General features: G+C 33.8%; 2 protein-coding genes across 2 annotated transcripts; one reads left to right on the plus strand and one right to left on the minus strand.

Moving 5' to 3' along the window:
• Positions 608–1252, plus strand: LOC109330231 (protein LIGHT-DEPENDENT SHORT HYPOCOTYLS 10-like). The gene has a single exon (XM_019564337.1). It carries the CDS (start codon positions 664–666, stop codon positions 1213–1215), a length of 552 nt encoding a protein of 183 aa, XP_019419882.1. The 5' UTR covers positions 608–663; the 3' UTR covers positions 1216–1252.
• Positions 6828–12683, minus strand: LOC109330230 (trihelix transcription factor ASIL1-like). The gene is made up of 2 exons (XM_019564335.1): positions 11511–12683; positions 6828–7127 (listed from the first exon to the last, which is right to left on the minus strand). The coding sequence occupies exons 1-2, from the start codon at positions 12397–12399 to the stop codon at positions 7114–7116; spliced, it is 903 nt and encodes a 300-aa protein (XP_019419880.1). The 5' UTR covers positions 12400–12683; the 3' UTR covers positions 6828–7113.

Genomic DNA, 15249 nt, shown 5'->3' on the forward strand with positions numbered 1-15249 from the left:
AGAGAGTTGAAGAATCTCCATCTAATAAAATACTTTATTCATCTGCTTAGTTCATATATGAAAATAATTCTAAACCAAGTCAAACTTGGATTATAAACACCAAGACAATCACCACTAGGCAACCTAATTATATTTGGCTACTTGAATTAGACAAAATCCAGAAAAGATCTAGAGTACCCGTACCACCAATCATAGTGCATATTCCAAAAATTACGATAGATTATCATATTATGAATATGTTATATCCTCTATAATATTGGTGATGATTATCTTCCTACAAAATCAACCTACAAATTCTTATAGACCATGACAAAAATGATATATCACAAAGGATACTTTAAAAAGTTTTATTTTGTGATACATATTAATTTTCCTATAATAAAGAAGGAAGTAGTTGATTTTGTATAAGCTTATATGTTTTTCATATAATATATATGTTTATCAACACATATTTAATTTGTTTTTTGAACTTAAAAAAATAAAAAAAACATATATGATATTACGTTGGTGCAAAAGAAAGAAATTCAAATACGAGTGTGAGAGAGAAAAGGGCAACAAAGGCAGCTTCATATAGGACCCATGACATGTCCTCTCAAAAGAAACTGCACTAACACATTCTTCCACGGCCATTCCTACCCCATCACACTTCTCACAGTAATTACCATGTCCAGAGAAATTCAAAATATTTTTTCATCATCATCATCACGAACAGCTGTTGCTGATGATCATCAGCACCGGCAACAATTGGTGACTGCCCCACTGAGCCGATATGAATCGCAGAAGCGGCGAGACTGGAATACCTTTGGTCAGTACTTGAGGAATCAAACACCCCCAGTTTCACTATCACAATGCAACTTCAACCATGTTCTGGAGTTCCTTCGATACCTTGACCAATTTGGGAAGACTAAGATCCATTTGCACGGTTGCATCTTTTTTGGGCAACCCGATCCACCAGCACCATGTACCTGCCCTCTCAAGCAGGCTTGGGGGAGCCTCGATGCACTCATCGGAAGGCTCAGAGCCGCTTATGATGAGCACGGTGGCTCACTCGAAACTAATCCCTTTGGAAGTGCAGTTGTTCGATTGTTCCTTCGGGAAGTGAAAGAGTATCAATCAAAGGCAAGAGGGATTCCATATACTAAGAGAAAGAGGAGTAGGAGTCAAATTAAAGGGACTCATGATACTCCAAAGCCTTTCAAGCAATTGGCTTCTTGAAATGTAAGGTAAAATATCCATATAAAATATGTACTGTTATATGGCTATCAATAAGTTGATTATGCTTTGTTTGAATTTAACCTGTTCCATTGGATGTCCCATTTGGTATCCCATTCAATCAGCAAATTTTATTTGATTAAAAGTAAAATTTATAATAACAAAAATTAATTTTGTACGCTATGAGATTTCATTGACTTGGTACATGGAGACAGGATTTTCTTGAAACAAATGATCATTGTACCATATATATATATATATATTATATCCTCTAGTAATATATAGTGGATCAGTTGGTAGATTAAAAATGGTCATCAACATATTGAGAAACTTGAAGCCGTGTTTTGTAACTAAAAATGTCAGCGTGGAGATACAGATTTTTTTATCAGTCAATAATTTATTATGGAAATACAGATTGTAGTATACAAAACCCTAGAAGTAGAATACAAACCCTAAATTTTCATATCCATTGAGAAATTGTCTGACTAAAGAATAATTTACTAGCTAAGGAGTATAAGAGTAATAATTAGACTAGAAATCTCAAACTTACTCTCCCTTGCTTCTTTCTCTCTCTTATAATTAAAAACATTGCTCTTGCATTTTCCTAATTAAACAGGTTTCAGGTGTCTCAACTTCATCCTAATTTTAGGTTTTCTTTAGATTGAAAAATATTAGCATACCAGTAATATATGGAGTGTGTCGGCCCGTAGGAAAAGCAAAATAAACCCCGATCATAACTAAATTATAGAAAATAAAAATTAATGAGTTATTTGTTTTTTAAAGGCAAAGTTTTTTTTAGGAGAAAGGAGTTGCCATAACAAATATTTAAGGCGTGTCTTCAAAACTATAAGGTTATACAATATTTCAAATTGTGATCCATGACAAAGGTTGTATATAGGTTTTTTAGATTTAGATTGATCTAAAAAAGAAAGTAAAAATAAGACCAAAATATCGAAACTTCAAAAAATTGAAATTATTTTGATTGTGATGGACTGATTTTTAGTATCTGAACGATTTGGTTTTTAGTTCCAATTTCTGACACCAAACTTATACTAATTGCATATATAAAAAATGAAGATTATTTCATTTCTCAATCTAATTAGCATTGCAATTGATAATGTAAAATGTATATTTTTTTAAATTTTCTAATTGCTAAAAAGTATTATTACTTATTAATTAACATTTTCTTAATGTTAAAAATTATGATAGTGTGTTACTTATATTATTTTCTTGTTACTAAGAGTCTTGGAGTACACAGTACACTTATTGATTTTGAATGTGAAATTGATAATTTCAAAACGTACTAAACTTATTATTTTGAAATAATATGTTTTTATATGAATTTGATATTTTGAAAGTGTGTTAGTTTATTTTTATTAAATAACCAAACCAAATGAAATTAGACTGTGTTATTTGTCTTCAGATTGAATGATGTGTTATTTGTCTTCGGATCAGATAATAATTTTACCTAAATCTGATTCAAATTGTCCGTGAATACTCCTAGTGCAGAACTGAAGATGTAATATTGTGATTAACGTGGACTTCACAACAACAACAGACAACACTTACAATGTTATTGAGATTCTCGGCAAAAACAACATGCGCAAATTAGTACGTCTTAAGCGTATAGAAAAGAGACAAAATAAACAAAATTAGTAAATCTAGAAATTCAATAACAATAAATCTCAAACCAAATTAAATAAAAACACCATAATTATTATAATCATAGTAACCTCAACAACAATAATAACTTAAAATACTAATGATACATTATTACTGTATTTTTGGGAGATTTATTGCGTTCCCCATGGCAACCACAAGTCGACGTAGAACCTAGCTACCACATAAGTCATCTATTCTTCTCACAAACATTTGGTTTAGTTGTTATGCTGGCCATACTTTCATAATATTGATTAATCTAGCCCTTGGTGCGTCTAAGTACATATCTTACTAAAGTGGCCTTGGAGATGTAATATGTGTTTGTCTTTTTATCATTAGATTGTCTACATAACTATATTTAATCCTTATCTCATATTGGTGAGAGCATTATTTTGCGGTTTTAACTTATATTATATTTTTGTATTACACTACCTCTTAACCTTTTAAATCATTTTATCATTCATATGAGTATCTCAATCAACAGGAAATGTCAAAAGCTTTGGAGTATGTTATGATTAGTAATAATGCCAAAAATGATATTATCTTCAATTCAACTCAAACATCCCCTCAACAAGTTGTAGAAACAACAAAGATGAAGTGTATACTTTGATTAATGGCACAAGCGGCAAGCCTACAATGACCTGCTCTAACCGGATTATGAATCCACATGATTGTTTTATGAAATTGTTTTAAACCATTTAAATTTTAAATGGAGCAGAGAGAATGTTAAACGGGAACTTTGTTTTAAATATAAGAAAAGAAGAATATGTAATGTAGAAAGATAAATAGATCAATTATTATAACCTTATTCTGCTGGGTAGATATTTCAGTTTGATGTTGAGCTTCAAACTGTGATGTGTACGTAGATATGAATGTATACAATTTCCAATCAATGCTTGAAACTACTACCAGAGTTGAAGTTAAAACTTGATTTAGAAGCCTAATGGACTTCTTATTATGGTACTAAAAGTATAAGAAGTTACATGAGGTTCTATACATTTGCAAATGTAACTATACAAAAGGCTAAGAATAATAAGCAACTAAACTCTCATATGGGTTGTTATCCTATTCAAAGTATGACATTATATATTTATCATTATTTCCTTTGATTCATAGTCATGATTTTACCTCTCCCGTCTTCACGATTTGTTGAAGAGTCACCTTAGAATAATTGAAAATAACTTCATTCCTTGCTAGCCAAATTGGCCACATTGTGGAAAGCCAAATAATGCTCCAAAGTTTTCTACATTTTTTGTTGGTTGGTAGTCCCATATGCATTAAGAAGCTTCTCCTTGGGTCTTCGTAAAGCACAATTTCAAGTTGAAGCCAATTATAGATCTCCTAATAAAGTAGTTAAGTGAACCAACAAGAAACAAAATAAGTGATGTGATGTTACCTATTCCTCATTGCAAAAATGACAAAAGTTTTCCTTGAAGTTGTGTCATTCCTCTTCTTTGCAAGGCATGTATGATTGGTAATTTGTCTTGAAAAAGTCTCCATGTGAAGGTAGCAACCTTTAACAGGGCTTTAGACTTACAAAAGTTTGGAAAAGTTGTTTTCCTGCTCCACGTTGTTTGCATGTATTGAGAGAACCTTCAAACCTAATTTTATAGAGTATTGACATGTTTTTCATGGGGTCACTCCCATTGATCTCATCTATATGTAAAGTAGTATTTTGAAGATCCTATAAAAGATTTTCATTTAGTTCAGAGTTCCTAAACAAACATATATATTCTCTAAGTTAAGGACTACCTCCACTTCCCACTCTCTAACTTCTAAGATCACTTATATTTGCTTCCTTATCCATGTTGAGCAAGTATAGCCTATTATACTTAATTTCAAGTTTTTTGGAATCTAACCATTGATCGTGCCAAAAGCTTGTATTATTCCTACCTCCACCATTTGTTCATGTTTTCCTAAATCCAATTTGAGTCATTAGGGCCCATGAGTCAAGGTTGTATAAATACTAAAACCATAATAATTTTCTCTTCAAGGGAATAAGAGAGTTTTCCCCCAAACTTTTAGCCTTCCTTTAGTAGAGAGGAAATGGAGGAGAAAGAGAATGAGAGAAGAGAAATTGGAGAGAATGGTTCTCTTTCTCTCCTTTGGTTGGGGAGAGAGTATGAGAAGAGAGAATAAAAATGAGGTGGAGTCCACCAAATTTTCTTCTTCTCACATGTAAGAGAAAATGAGAGAGGAAGAGTGAGGAGTTTGAACAAAGATCACATGTTCCAAAATATTTATGTCTCTATATTCTAAGCTAATCACATTCCACTAAATAATATAAAAAAATATTTTATTTTTGTATGATTTTTCTTTTTACTTATGTGTCACTTTTTAATTAAATTGTTATATAAATGAGACACCAAAAATAGGACAAATGATCTCCATTATGAAAGTTTTATCATTCATTTATCTTTATTTTTTTATACAACCAAACAACACCAAATTTTACTCTATTTCTCACATCTTTCTCTTCTCTTTCTTTATTTTCACTCTCTTTCTCACATATTTCTCTCTTCTTATTTTCTTTATTCAACCAAATGAAGCATTATGGTCAAGTACATGGAAAAAACAAATAAGATAACATTAATCAGAAAACTCGACCGCCAAGTTAGAGAAGGATTTGAGGCTTGCCTTACAATTCAAAGATTCGGATAGGGGAGCAATATGATCATCATTGATATTCAATGCCGCCAATTTGCATTTCCTGAAGTTTACCTTCAGGCTAGATGAAAGTTCAAATAAAAGTATATATATTTCATTACCGATATGTTTTGGTCTGAACACTTGCTGACAATAATAGCATCGTCAGCAAATTGAAACATACAGTCACCAACCTCATGTAGACCAGGTTTGAATATACCATTAGCATGCCTCGTCAATCCACATAAGTCTTCAACAACAATAAGAAAGAGAAAAGGTGGTAGAGGGCCCCTTGTCTTAAACCTCTGAAGATATATTTCTTCAATGGGATTACCATTGACCAAAATGGTAGCTGTAGAAGTAGTTGTGCATTCTATTATCTATTTTTTTATCATAAAAAAATCTATCTTCTCCAAGTTTCACAAAAGCCTAGTAGAGACATCATATGGTCCAAGAATTTTTGAAGTCAAATTTGAAAAGAGCACAGTTCTTTCCTTTTGCTTTGAAGATGTATCTTCCTTGAATGGAGACAGATTGGTTATCACTAATCACCTTTCCAATCACTACCCAAACTGTGAGCAAGAACTTTGACAAGTATTTTGTAGAGGCAACCAATTAGAGAGATAGGTATGCAACTTTCCATATTTTGGGGATTGTCCTTCTTAAGTATTAAACAAATAAATGATGAATTGACCCCTTTGACAATCTTCCCATATTCGTGGAACTCACGGACCATTCTAACATTGTCATTTTTAGAAGGTACCATAAGATTTTAATAAATTTGAAGTTGTAACTTGTAAGCATATGGCACATGACTTTTGCCACCGTTGCAAGATGTTAAAATTAATAATAAGTTTCTATATTTTGAGAAGTCCAATTATATGGCAAATAATGAGGTGATCGACAGTTTGCTGATGATCTTAGATTGAATGTTATATAAAATATCGTAATTTCTTGTTTGAATTAGTTTGGCAAACTAGTACTGAACCATGTTAAAATGTACTTGATTTCATATTGGCATACAAGGTGATCCAATACATGAAACTTTCACTTAGTAAACTATGGGTAGGGTAGATGTACACAACTTTATACCAGCAAACAAAGAGACTATTTCCAAAATATGAACGTACAACATCATAGTCATTAAACAACAACGCACCAAGCTCGCTGCCTACATGTTCTTTCAAATTAGGCATATTCAAATTATTTTCTTTCGAACAAGTTTACTTTTTTCCTCTAAACGGTTTGGCAGCCGATTCTCTAATATCTATTTTAGCATTTGGAAGAAACAAAACTGACTAAATAAAAAGTAAAAAGGGAGGACGTGAGACATAAAAGTGTTATACATTAGAGCAAATTCTATATAGGAACCCAAATTAGGCCTTAGTACAGTTACTGAATTAATATATAAGGGCTAATAATAATAATAACATCAAATCAAAGGCTAGCTACAAAAATCCAAAATTACTCCAGGATAAATTTCTATTGGAAATTCCCTCATGACAGTATCAGCTGAAGATATGTACTTTACCATGTTTATAACCGAAGCAAGATAGCCTTTAATGCAGCAACATCATTGAACCATTTACCACTTGTCTAGCTATACATATCTGCAAGAACAAAATAAAAAGTCATAATAGTTCAGAAGCTATGTATGTAAGACATCTAAGTTGAGTAAGGAGAAATCAAAAGCTATCATCAACTCTTGCATCCCATGTTTAAAGTTTAAACATCACTTTCATTTCCGAAATGCAAACTTATTAAACTGAAGTAACAACCCATAACAACTTCTCTTCTAGTCTTGTATTGCCTTCACTAGCTATATAAACATATAGTGAACTAACAAGGTCCATAAAATGATTAAAAATCATACTAGATGTTTCACGGAAACGGGGAACAGAAATTTACTGCAGTCAAGCAATCATATAGTTCTAAAAGCTAAAAAAAATCATAATCATAGATAGAACGACACCTTATCTTGAGCAGTTGGATAAGAGATATATACATGCAATCATTTACAACCAAAATGTAGTGCTTTTGAGTAAGAACATTTGTCCAGTGTTAGTATATATCAAGCTTACAAGGATCAGAGAAATTCCACAACGATCCTAGTTCTTAATACCAATACAACAACAACCAATCCTTTATCCTACTAAGTGGGGCGTCGGCTACATGGATCGGACAACATCATAATGCTCTATTAAAAATACATCTTTGTTGCCAACAATATTTGTAAATGCTAATCATGGATGGATATATTGCATTGCTTTCCAGCTGGGTGAACGTGCCCTGGCTAACCCCTAGATATATGTGTATCATTTTACGAAATGAAACTTAACATTTTAGATATTTGTAAATGCTTATCATTCTTAGTTCCACATCTAAAAGATATGACCAAACTGAATCAAACTTCCAAGACTACACTTCAGATAAAAGGGAAAGAGATGCAAAATTGAGAGAAGCAGCAGCAATTAAATCAAATGATAACCCCAAGATTCAGCAGTTAAAAACAAAATATGACATCATGATACTCCCAAGTCAATAAAGCGACAGCGGAAAGACAGAAATGAAGCATATTGTCACATTAGTATATAATCAGCAAATACCAACATGGTCCCTTTTTTATTAAAAAAATTGATCGCGATATTATTTTGTTCGAGATAAAGATATGTAAAATTAAAGGAATAACACATCCATATGTTACCCTTATCAACTCAAAGTGCGGGGAGTCATGAGACTCAATTTATGATGCCTCAATCACATTCATGAAAACTACAATGATTTATTTGTCAACAAGAAAAAGTGTTATTAGATGAGAAGATAGAAGATTATATGAAGAGGACAAGACATCCTAAAAAACACTTTAAAACTGAGTAACATGACTATGCAACAAAGCATGTCTGTTCCTCTGCATATCTATGAAACAAACAATACTTAAAAGCCCGTGCAAAGCAAAAAAAGAAGAAAAGCTCACCCTGTCCCAAATAAAATCAAGGGACAGAAAAGAGACATTGAAAATTTTACTGTTCCTTTCCAACCAAAATACCAAATACACCAAAGAACATAAAAAACAGAGCACTGCCACAACTTTAGCAACTTTATGTAGGTGAAAGTACATAGGGAAGATCCATGCCTGATCAAATATTGCAAACACTCTATTCTAAATCACTTTTGCCGCCAAACAATGTAAAAAAATGATACCAGCTTTTAGAATCTGAACCACACATTATGCACATATTAGGAGAAAATGTGGTAATAACAATGGTCCAGGCAAAAGCCTTAACCTTAGTGGGAACTTTGGGCTTCCAAATAGATTTTTCGAAAAGAAAACCACTTAAGTTGTGATAAAGTGTCGAAAACTGAAAATTGATTTACATGTGAACATACCCAATGGATGAAGGACTCAATTTCTAGTATCAGGAGAAGAAGAGAGGTGAATAAGATTAATTAAAACCAAAAGAAACTTTAACTGATGAACCTCCCTACGCATTATGAGAAGAGGAAGAAAACAACTATGACTTGAGACCAAGAAGCTCAAAATGGAAGATTTCATCAAACTAAAAATGTAATGTGTGGAAATTGGATTGGTCAAAGGGATAAAAACAGGATAACGACAAATGACCAGAGCAAAATCGAACTGTGGCAAAAGGCACCAGTAAATGACAGCTACAACCAAATTACTGTCCACACACTTCATGGTATCTGAATAGAACCATCCTAAGGGTTCTACAAGTCATCACTATATTAGCACGAATGTAAACTCATCTCCCTCCATATCAGTTACTTCCCCAAAACCATCTCACGAGGAAACACATATAAATCCTTAGGGTGCAACTCATCACTATATCAAAATCATCTCACTGAATTTGAATTTGTCCATCTTAGATGCTTCTCAAAACTGTTTCCTAGGAAAGACACACAAAAATAGTTGTTCAATGCAGCAACATGAAAGAAAATCACTTAACTATACAGCTCCTTCCTTGGACACCTCAGTCCTACCCGTGGACTTCCATACTACTGCTCAAAATACATCATTTAACACAATCAAGAGATACCAAGGGAAGAAAACTGGTGGGCAATCTGTAGGAGAGTCACCTATTCATTTTCTACCAGAGAATAAACCTCCTCAGTTGGTGAAAGAGATAAATGGGAAAGGTGAATTCATCACATCTTTTGGGTGCTCAATTATCAGTTAATATGCAGAATCCATACCAAAGTTCTAAATTCCTAAAAACCATTTCAAGTTCCAACTGAATCAACAATCCACAAAAGCTCTTTTTTAAGAGAAAATCCACAAAAGCTCTTTTTTAAAGATGAATTCCTAAATTCTTTTCATTACAGTATTGCTAAACAAGTTTGTAGATGACAAGTAACAAGCCTAGGCATTTCTTGACATTAAAGGGATTACAAAAATAATTTTCTTAATATGGCCAAGAGCCCAAGACTATTTATCTGCTTTTATTTAAAGTTATTCACCATATGTTATTAACTTGGTTAAATACAAAATTGTCATCTTTTTTTAAAAGATTTAGTAGCAGCACAATAATGTTTCCCATATCCTAAATTGATAACAGTGTTCTTGAAATACAAATAATTTAATCATAATGTTTTCCACTCTTACCTTCACATATTACTGTATTGCATCATAACAACAACTTCAAAACCACACTTTATAAAAGTTAAAATGCAGAGTGTTTCATCAACAAAAAAGTTAAACACAGCACACTTTTACTAAATTTGATTCTGCAATGCATTTATAGACATAAAATACACCGCCAATTTACTATGTATCTACTTCAATGAAATAGAAAAGGAAGGTGAAATGTAGAAACAGCCACTGAATGCAATACTAAACAAAGATCAGAAAGCAACAATCCTCTAGCACACAACCAAAATGGCAGACAAGAAAAAAAGTGCACCAGACTTGGGGCACCAACATCCCTCGGAATTTTTCAGACTCTTGCCACTTTAGCATTTCCCCAACTATTTTATTTTTCAGTCTTCTCAGATTTTTCATCTCATTGCTAAGACTCTTCTTACTCAAATTTGCACACACCAACAAGCAATGACATGGCACAAGGCCAGTGGGTAAAAATGCCAGCGGCCACATGGGGGAAGTCTTAAGAAGGGCCTTAAAACCCAATGAAGCCATTTAAGACTCTCACTCAACCCCATTGCTAAAAAAGACCAAGCTAAAACTTAAGACTAACAAAAGTCTTGCCTTAAGACATGGGATGTGGGTGCCCTTAGTGTGCACAAGATTACAAGCTTTGAACACCATTTTAGATTGCCAAACAACAACTCAATATTGAGTTAATAAAACACCACACTTTCAACTACATTCCAAATCAGGAGGCCATGCATAAAAGAATAAGAATGTCACTTCATAATGTCAGACAATTTAGTCAAGAATCAAAATTAAGACGGTCTGCATAAAAATGGAAACCCCTAACACAACAAATCAAAGAAATGGTGCACGTAAAAGAATCAGTTCCTCATTAGACTTTCACTAGTAAAGTTTAATCTTAACATGTGTAAATAAACCAAGACCCACAACTCTATAGTCTCCCAATGTTTAAAAATACCAGCACACTACAACAGTTCTAAACAATCTGCAGAATCCTGCAAAAGCCAAGCTTAAAGGACTAGCATCTTTTTAATGAAAAAGTAGTTCATGGACAATTGTAACATCATAAACCATGAAGAACCCTCCCTAAAACAAAGCCTTAAAGTACACCACTTGCTTGTATATTTAATTGTACAACCATACAAAATAACTAATTGAAAGAATTCAGTACTTTCCTAAAGTCTAAAATCACCCATTATCCTAGCATTCAAAAGCCATCATCAAATCCACAACGTCATGCATTCGTTGAAAAAAATAAACACTAACAAGTACAGCATGTAACCAAGCCAAGCCAAAAAATAAAACATTCAAAAGCATCAATAGAAAATGAAATAATGAAAAAAAACCCGAAAAAAATGAACCTCACCATCAGAACCAGATCTCTTCCCGCGCTTAATCCTCTCCAACTGAACTTGTGTGTCCATGAACATCTGCATCCTCTGCACTTCAACATCTTTAGCGAATTGCATCCTCTGTTTCTCTAAATCCACCATCTGCCTTAGTTTCTGTCCTTCCACTCTTTCAAATACTTCCCCGAACTTCTCTATCGCCTTTGCCAACCTTCTCATTCCTTCTTTCCCCTTATCCCTCTCCCCTTCCTCCACCTCACTGCCTCTTCCTTCATCTTCCATCATCTCCTCCTCTTCATCTTCCTCATCATCATCTTCTTCATCACCATCTTCATCAGCTTCAGCAGCAGCAGCAGCGGCCGCCATCGCCGAATAATTCCTCCTAAAGTAACCATCATCCATCACTGCCGACGCGGACCGCTTCTGTGGCAGCGCGACAGCAGTAAACGGTGCAGCCACAGGGGATTGAGTTTTACGATACGGCAAGAGAGGGAGAGCCACCGGAGGAGACGGCGATGCAGAAGAGGTTGATTTTTTAGCAATGAAGTTAGGGCCAATCAAAGCATCTAATCGTTCGAAGAAAGGCCAAGACGACGAAACGACGCCGTTCGAAGACGCAACCCTAGCTTTCTCGATCTTATATTTCTTCTTGATGGTGTCGATGCGGTTCTTGCACTGGACATCCGTGCGGTGCGTTTTCTTCGAGTGAGCGTGTAGGGCATTAACGGCGTCAGCGACATCTTGCCAATCCTTTTGGCGGAGGTTGCCACGGTTGAGCTCGAGGTAGCGGCGGCCCCAGGCGTCGACGAGGGTGGAGGAGGCTTCCTCTGTCCAACAGTCCTCTCTGACGGGGAAAGGGCGAGAGTTGGTGGCCGGAGGCGTTAGGGAATCGGGGAACTCCGGCATCGGAAAAAGGAGATCGGGGAATTAGGGTTTGAATGGTGAGAGAGAGAAAGAGAAAGAGAAAAAAGAATAAAGTAAGAGAGAGAAAGATAGCGGCGGACGAAATAGAAAGGAGAAAGGAATGGGAAGGAGGATGAGATAATACGGTACGGTCGCCGGGGAAGGGCGCGTGTTGTTGGGGGAACCCATAGTGCGTGACTGGCTGGCGTCATCGGTTCGGTTGGCTCGGCTTGACAGGTACAATACAACAATTATTCAAAAATATCTTATCACAAATTGAACAAAATAAAAATAAAATGTATGTCCCATGAATGAAAATTCATTACCATATTTAGGTACGTAAAAATGTGAGGATTACTATATAAATAAAAATAATCTTAAACACAAGGTGAAGGATGTTGGATGTAGTATTACCCATATTTTAATTAATGCGTTTTTTTGTTTTCCACACGTATTTTCGCAATAGAGATAATTTTGTTCGAGCCAAAGGCTAACTCTCCTAGCAGATATTTTTCTATTTTTAAGATTCAAATTCGAGACATTGTTTAAAGGGAATCAAATATATACCACTTGACTCAAGCTGTTACAAGTAATTGATAATTGTGTACCCTTAAAAATATAGTTATGTAATATGGGTTGCCCTCATATTTATATTTTTTTGTACCAAAAAAATTATAAATACGAGTAAAGAATCATATATAATGGCATGTCAAATTTTTATGTGAGCAATTAGTATATGAGCAGTATCCATTTATCCCACGTTAACTTACATTAAATCTCAGCCATTTATTTTTTTAAATTAAATATATAGGTGAAACTTAAAAGTTACTTAAGATTTCTCTTTTTCTCTCTTATCACTTATTTCATTTAAGAAAATAAATGAACGAGATTAAATATAACTAGTATAACTTAACTTATATAACCACATTTCTCTTCTTAATATACTATTGCAAATAGTGTGGTCCAGAACTTATTAGTATTACATTAACTATTTTATTTCTTTAAAGTATCATTTCATTTACTTAATGATAAGAGAGACCCATCTCTTAAGCTAGGATATGGGTTAACATGAGTTGGTTGGATCGAGTAAGACTTGTCATTCTATTAGCTCTAAATGTTGATTGAATTATTTTTTGAATTTGAACTCGCCCCTAGACTTGAAGCTAACTCAACCTCAAATGTCGATTGATTAGTCTTTGAACTCGATCTTAGACTTAATTAAATATAATTATATTCCCTTTTAGATATAGTCTTCTTAATATTACCTATTATTATGGGTATCTAAATTGACATATGAAATTATATATATACATATATTGTTAATCATGTGTATATGACAAAACTTAGAGAATCAGTGATATTTTTGTTAAAAAATATTGTTGACCAAAACAATATCATTATTATGTACACAATTGAATAGACACACATACAAATATAATGAATGATTGATAATGAAATATGACGAGTCAAGTCATGTTTATCCCTTACCTAACCCCAAATATTGAGTAGTCTAATTTTTAAAACCAAATCTAGCCCTAAACTTGCAGGAATCATGCTTCTCATAATTTTATAGCACGTTCATTCTCATATCACTTCACAACTTGTTATTACTCATTAAACCTATTTCTTGGGATCCCGATCTAGTTAGGTCGGGTTACCATCATGAGTGATCCTCGTTCTAAGGGCAATAGTCTCATACTCTTAAAAGTATTATGAACATTCTCTCTAGCTAGTTATTTTGTCAAAGGATCTGCTAAGTTATTCTTAGTGCTCACATGATGCACTCTAACAGCTCCTCTAGAGAGTAACTCTCTAGTGGTGTTGTGCTTATGACGTATTTGTCTTTTCTTACCATTGTAAAAGTGGTTCTTAATTTTTGTAATAGTTGTAGTACTATCACAATGGATCAACATAGCTAGTATCAGTTTTTCCATAAGGGAATATTTGCAAGCAAGCTTCTCAACCAACTTACTTCTTCACTGTTGTATTAGGGTGTTGTTTGAGAAAATTTATGAATAATACAACAACACTTTTCTGTTATTGCGCTGTTAAATATATGAACTTCAACAGCACAATAACAAGCGTTGTTAAGAAGACCTATAAAATGTGTTATTTATTTAAGACTATATGACTGCGCTTTGTGGATGAGGCACTGTTGTATTGATGCACTATATAACGCTTTTTATGTGTTGCGTTGTGGTATATAATCAATACAACATCGTTTATGAAGTGATGTTAATGACGACCATATACTACTGGGGTCAAACAGAAAGCGCATGAAAGCGCTGTTACACATCTAAAATAAGCGTTGTTGAACGGTAACTCTGGCGTAGTATAGTTGTTTTTAGTGCTATCATCTCAACTTCCATAGTGGATTGCGCCAAAATAGTATGTTTCTTGTTAGACTCTATATAATCCATCTCATCATTTATGACTTCTTATCACAAATCAACATTCAACGAAGTTAAAACTTCTTGGAGAGTTGATGGATTCTCCTCCAATATATAGACCATATAATCAGGTCTATACTCTCTAACAGTTTTTGCTCTCTTACTTCTTTTACGTTTTATTTTAAACCTTTCATTTTTTTATCATTATCTCTAATCACAAGTATGTGACTAGTTGATATGCCCCACTATTCCTCAATTTAAAAGGAAATTTGATTTCATTGAAATCAGCATCGTTAAACTCAATGATCACTTTTACATTAAGGTCATAACCATGTACGGCATGCTATTTACATCATACTCAACAAATACACATTCATAGGCTCCACTTGTGAGTTTAATTCTATAGGAGCATACCCACAAAAATTATTTGATGAGCAATTCTCTATATCTCATTAGACTGAGA

Source organism: Lupinus angustifolius, chromosome LG16 (assembly GCF_001865875.1).
Source record: "Lupinus angustifolius cultivar Tanjil chromosome LG16, LupAngTanjil_v1.0, whole genome shotgun sequence".
NCBI classification, from domain to species: domain Eukaryota; kingdom Viridiplantae; phylum Streptophyta; class Magnoliopsida; order Fabales; family Fabaceae; genus Lupinus; species Lupinus angustifolius.

What these genes read in the sequence shown, in the direction of transcription:
- LOC109330231 (XM_019564337.1), top strand. Translation starts at nt 664, where the DNA reads ATGTCCAGAGAAATTCAAAATATTTTTTCATCATCATCATCACGAACA.
- LOC109330230 (XM_019564335.1), bottom strand. Translation starts at nt 12,399, where the DNA reads ATGCCGGAGTTCCCCGATTCCCTAACGCCTCCGGCCACCAACTCTCGC.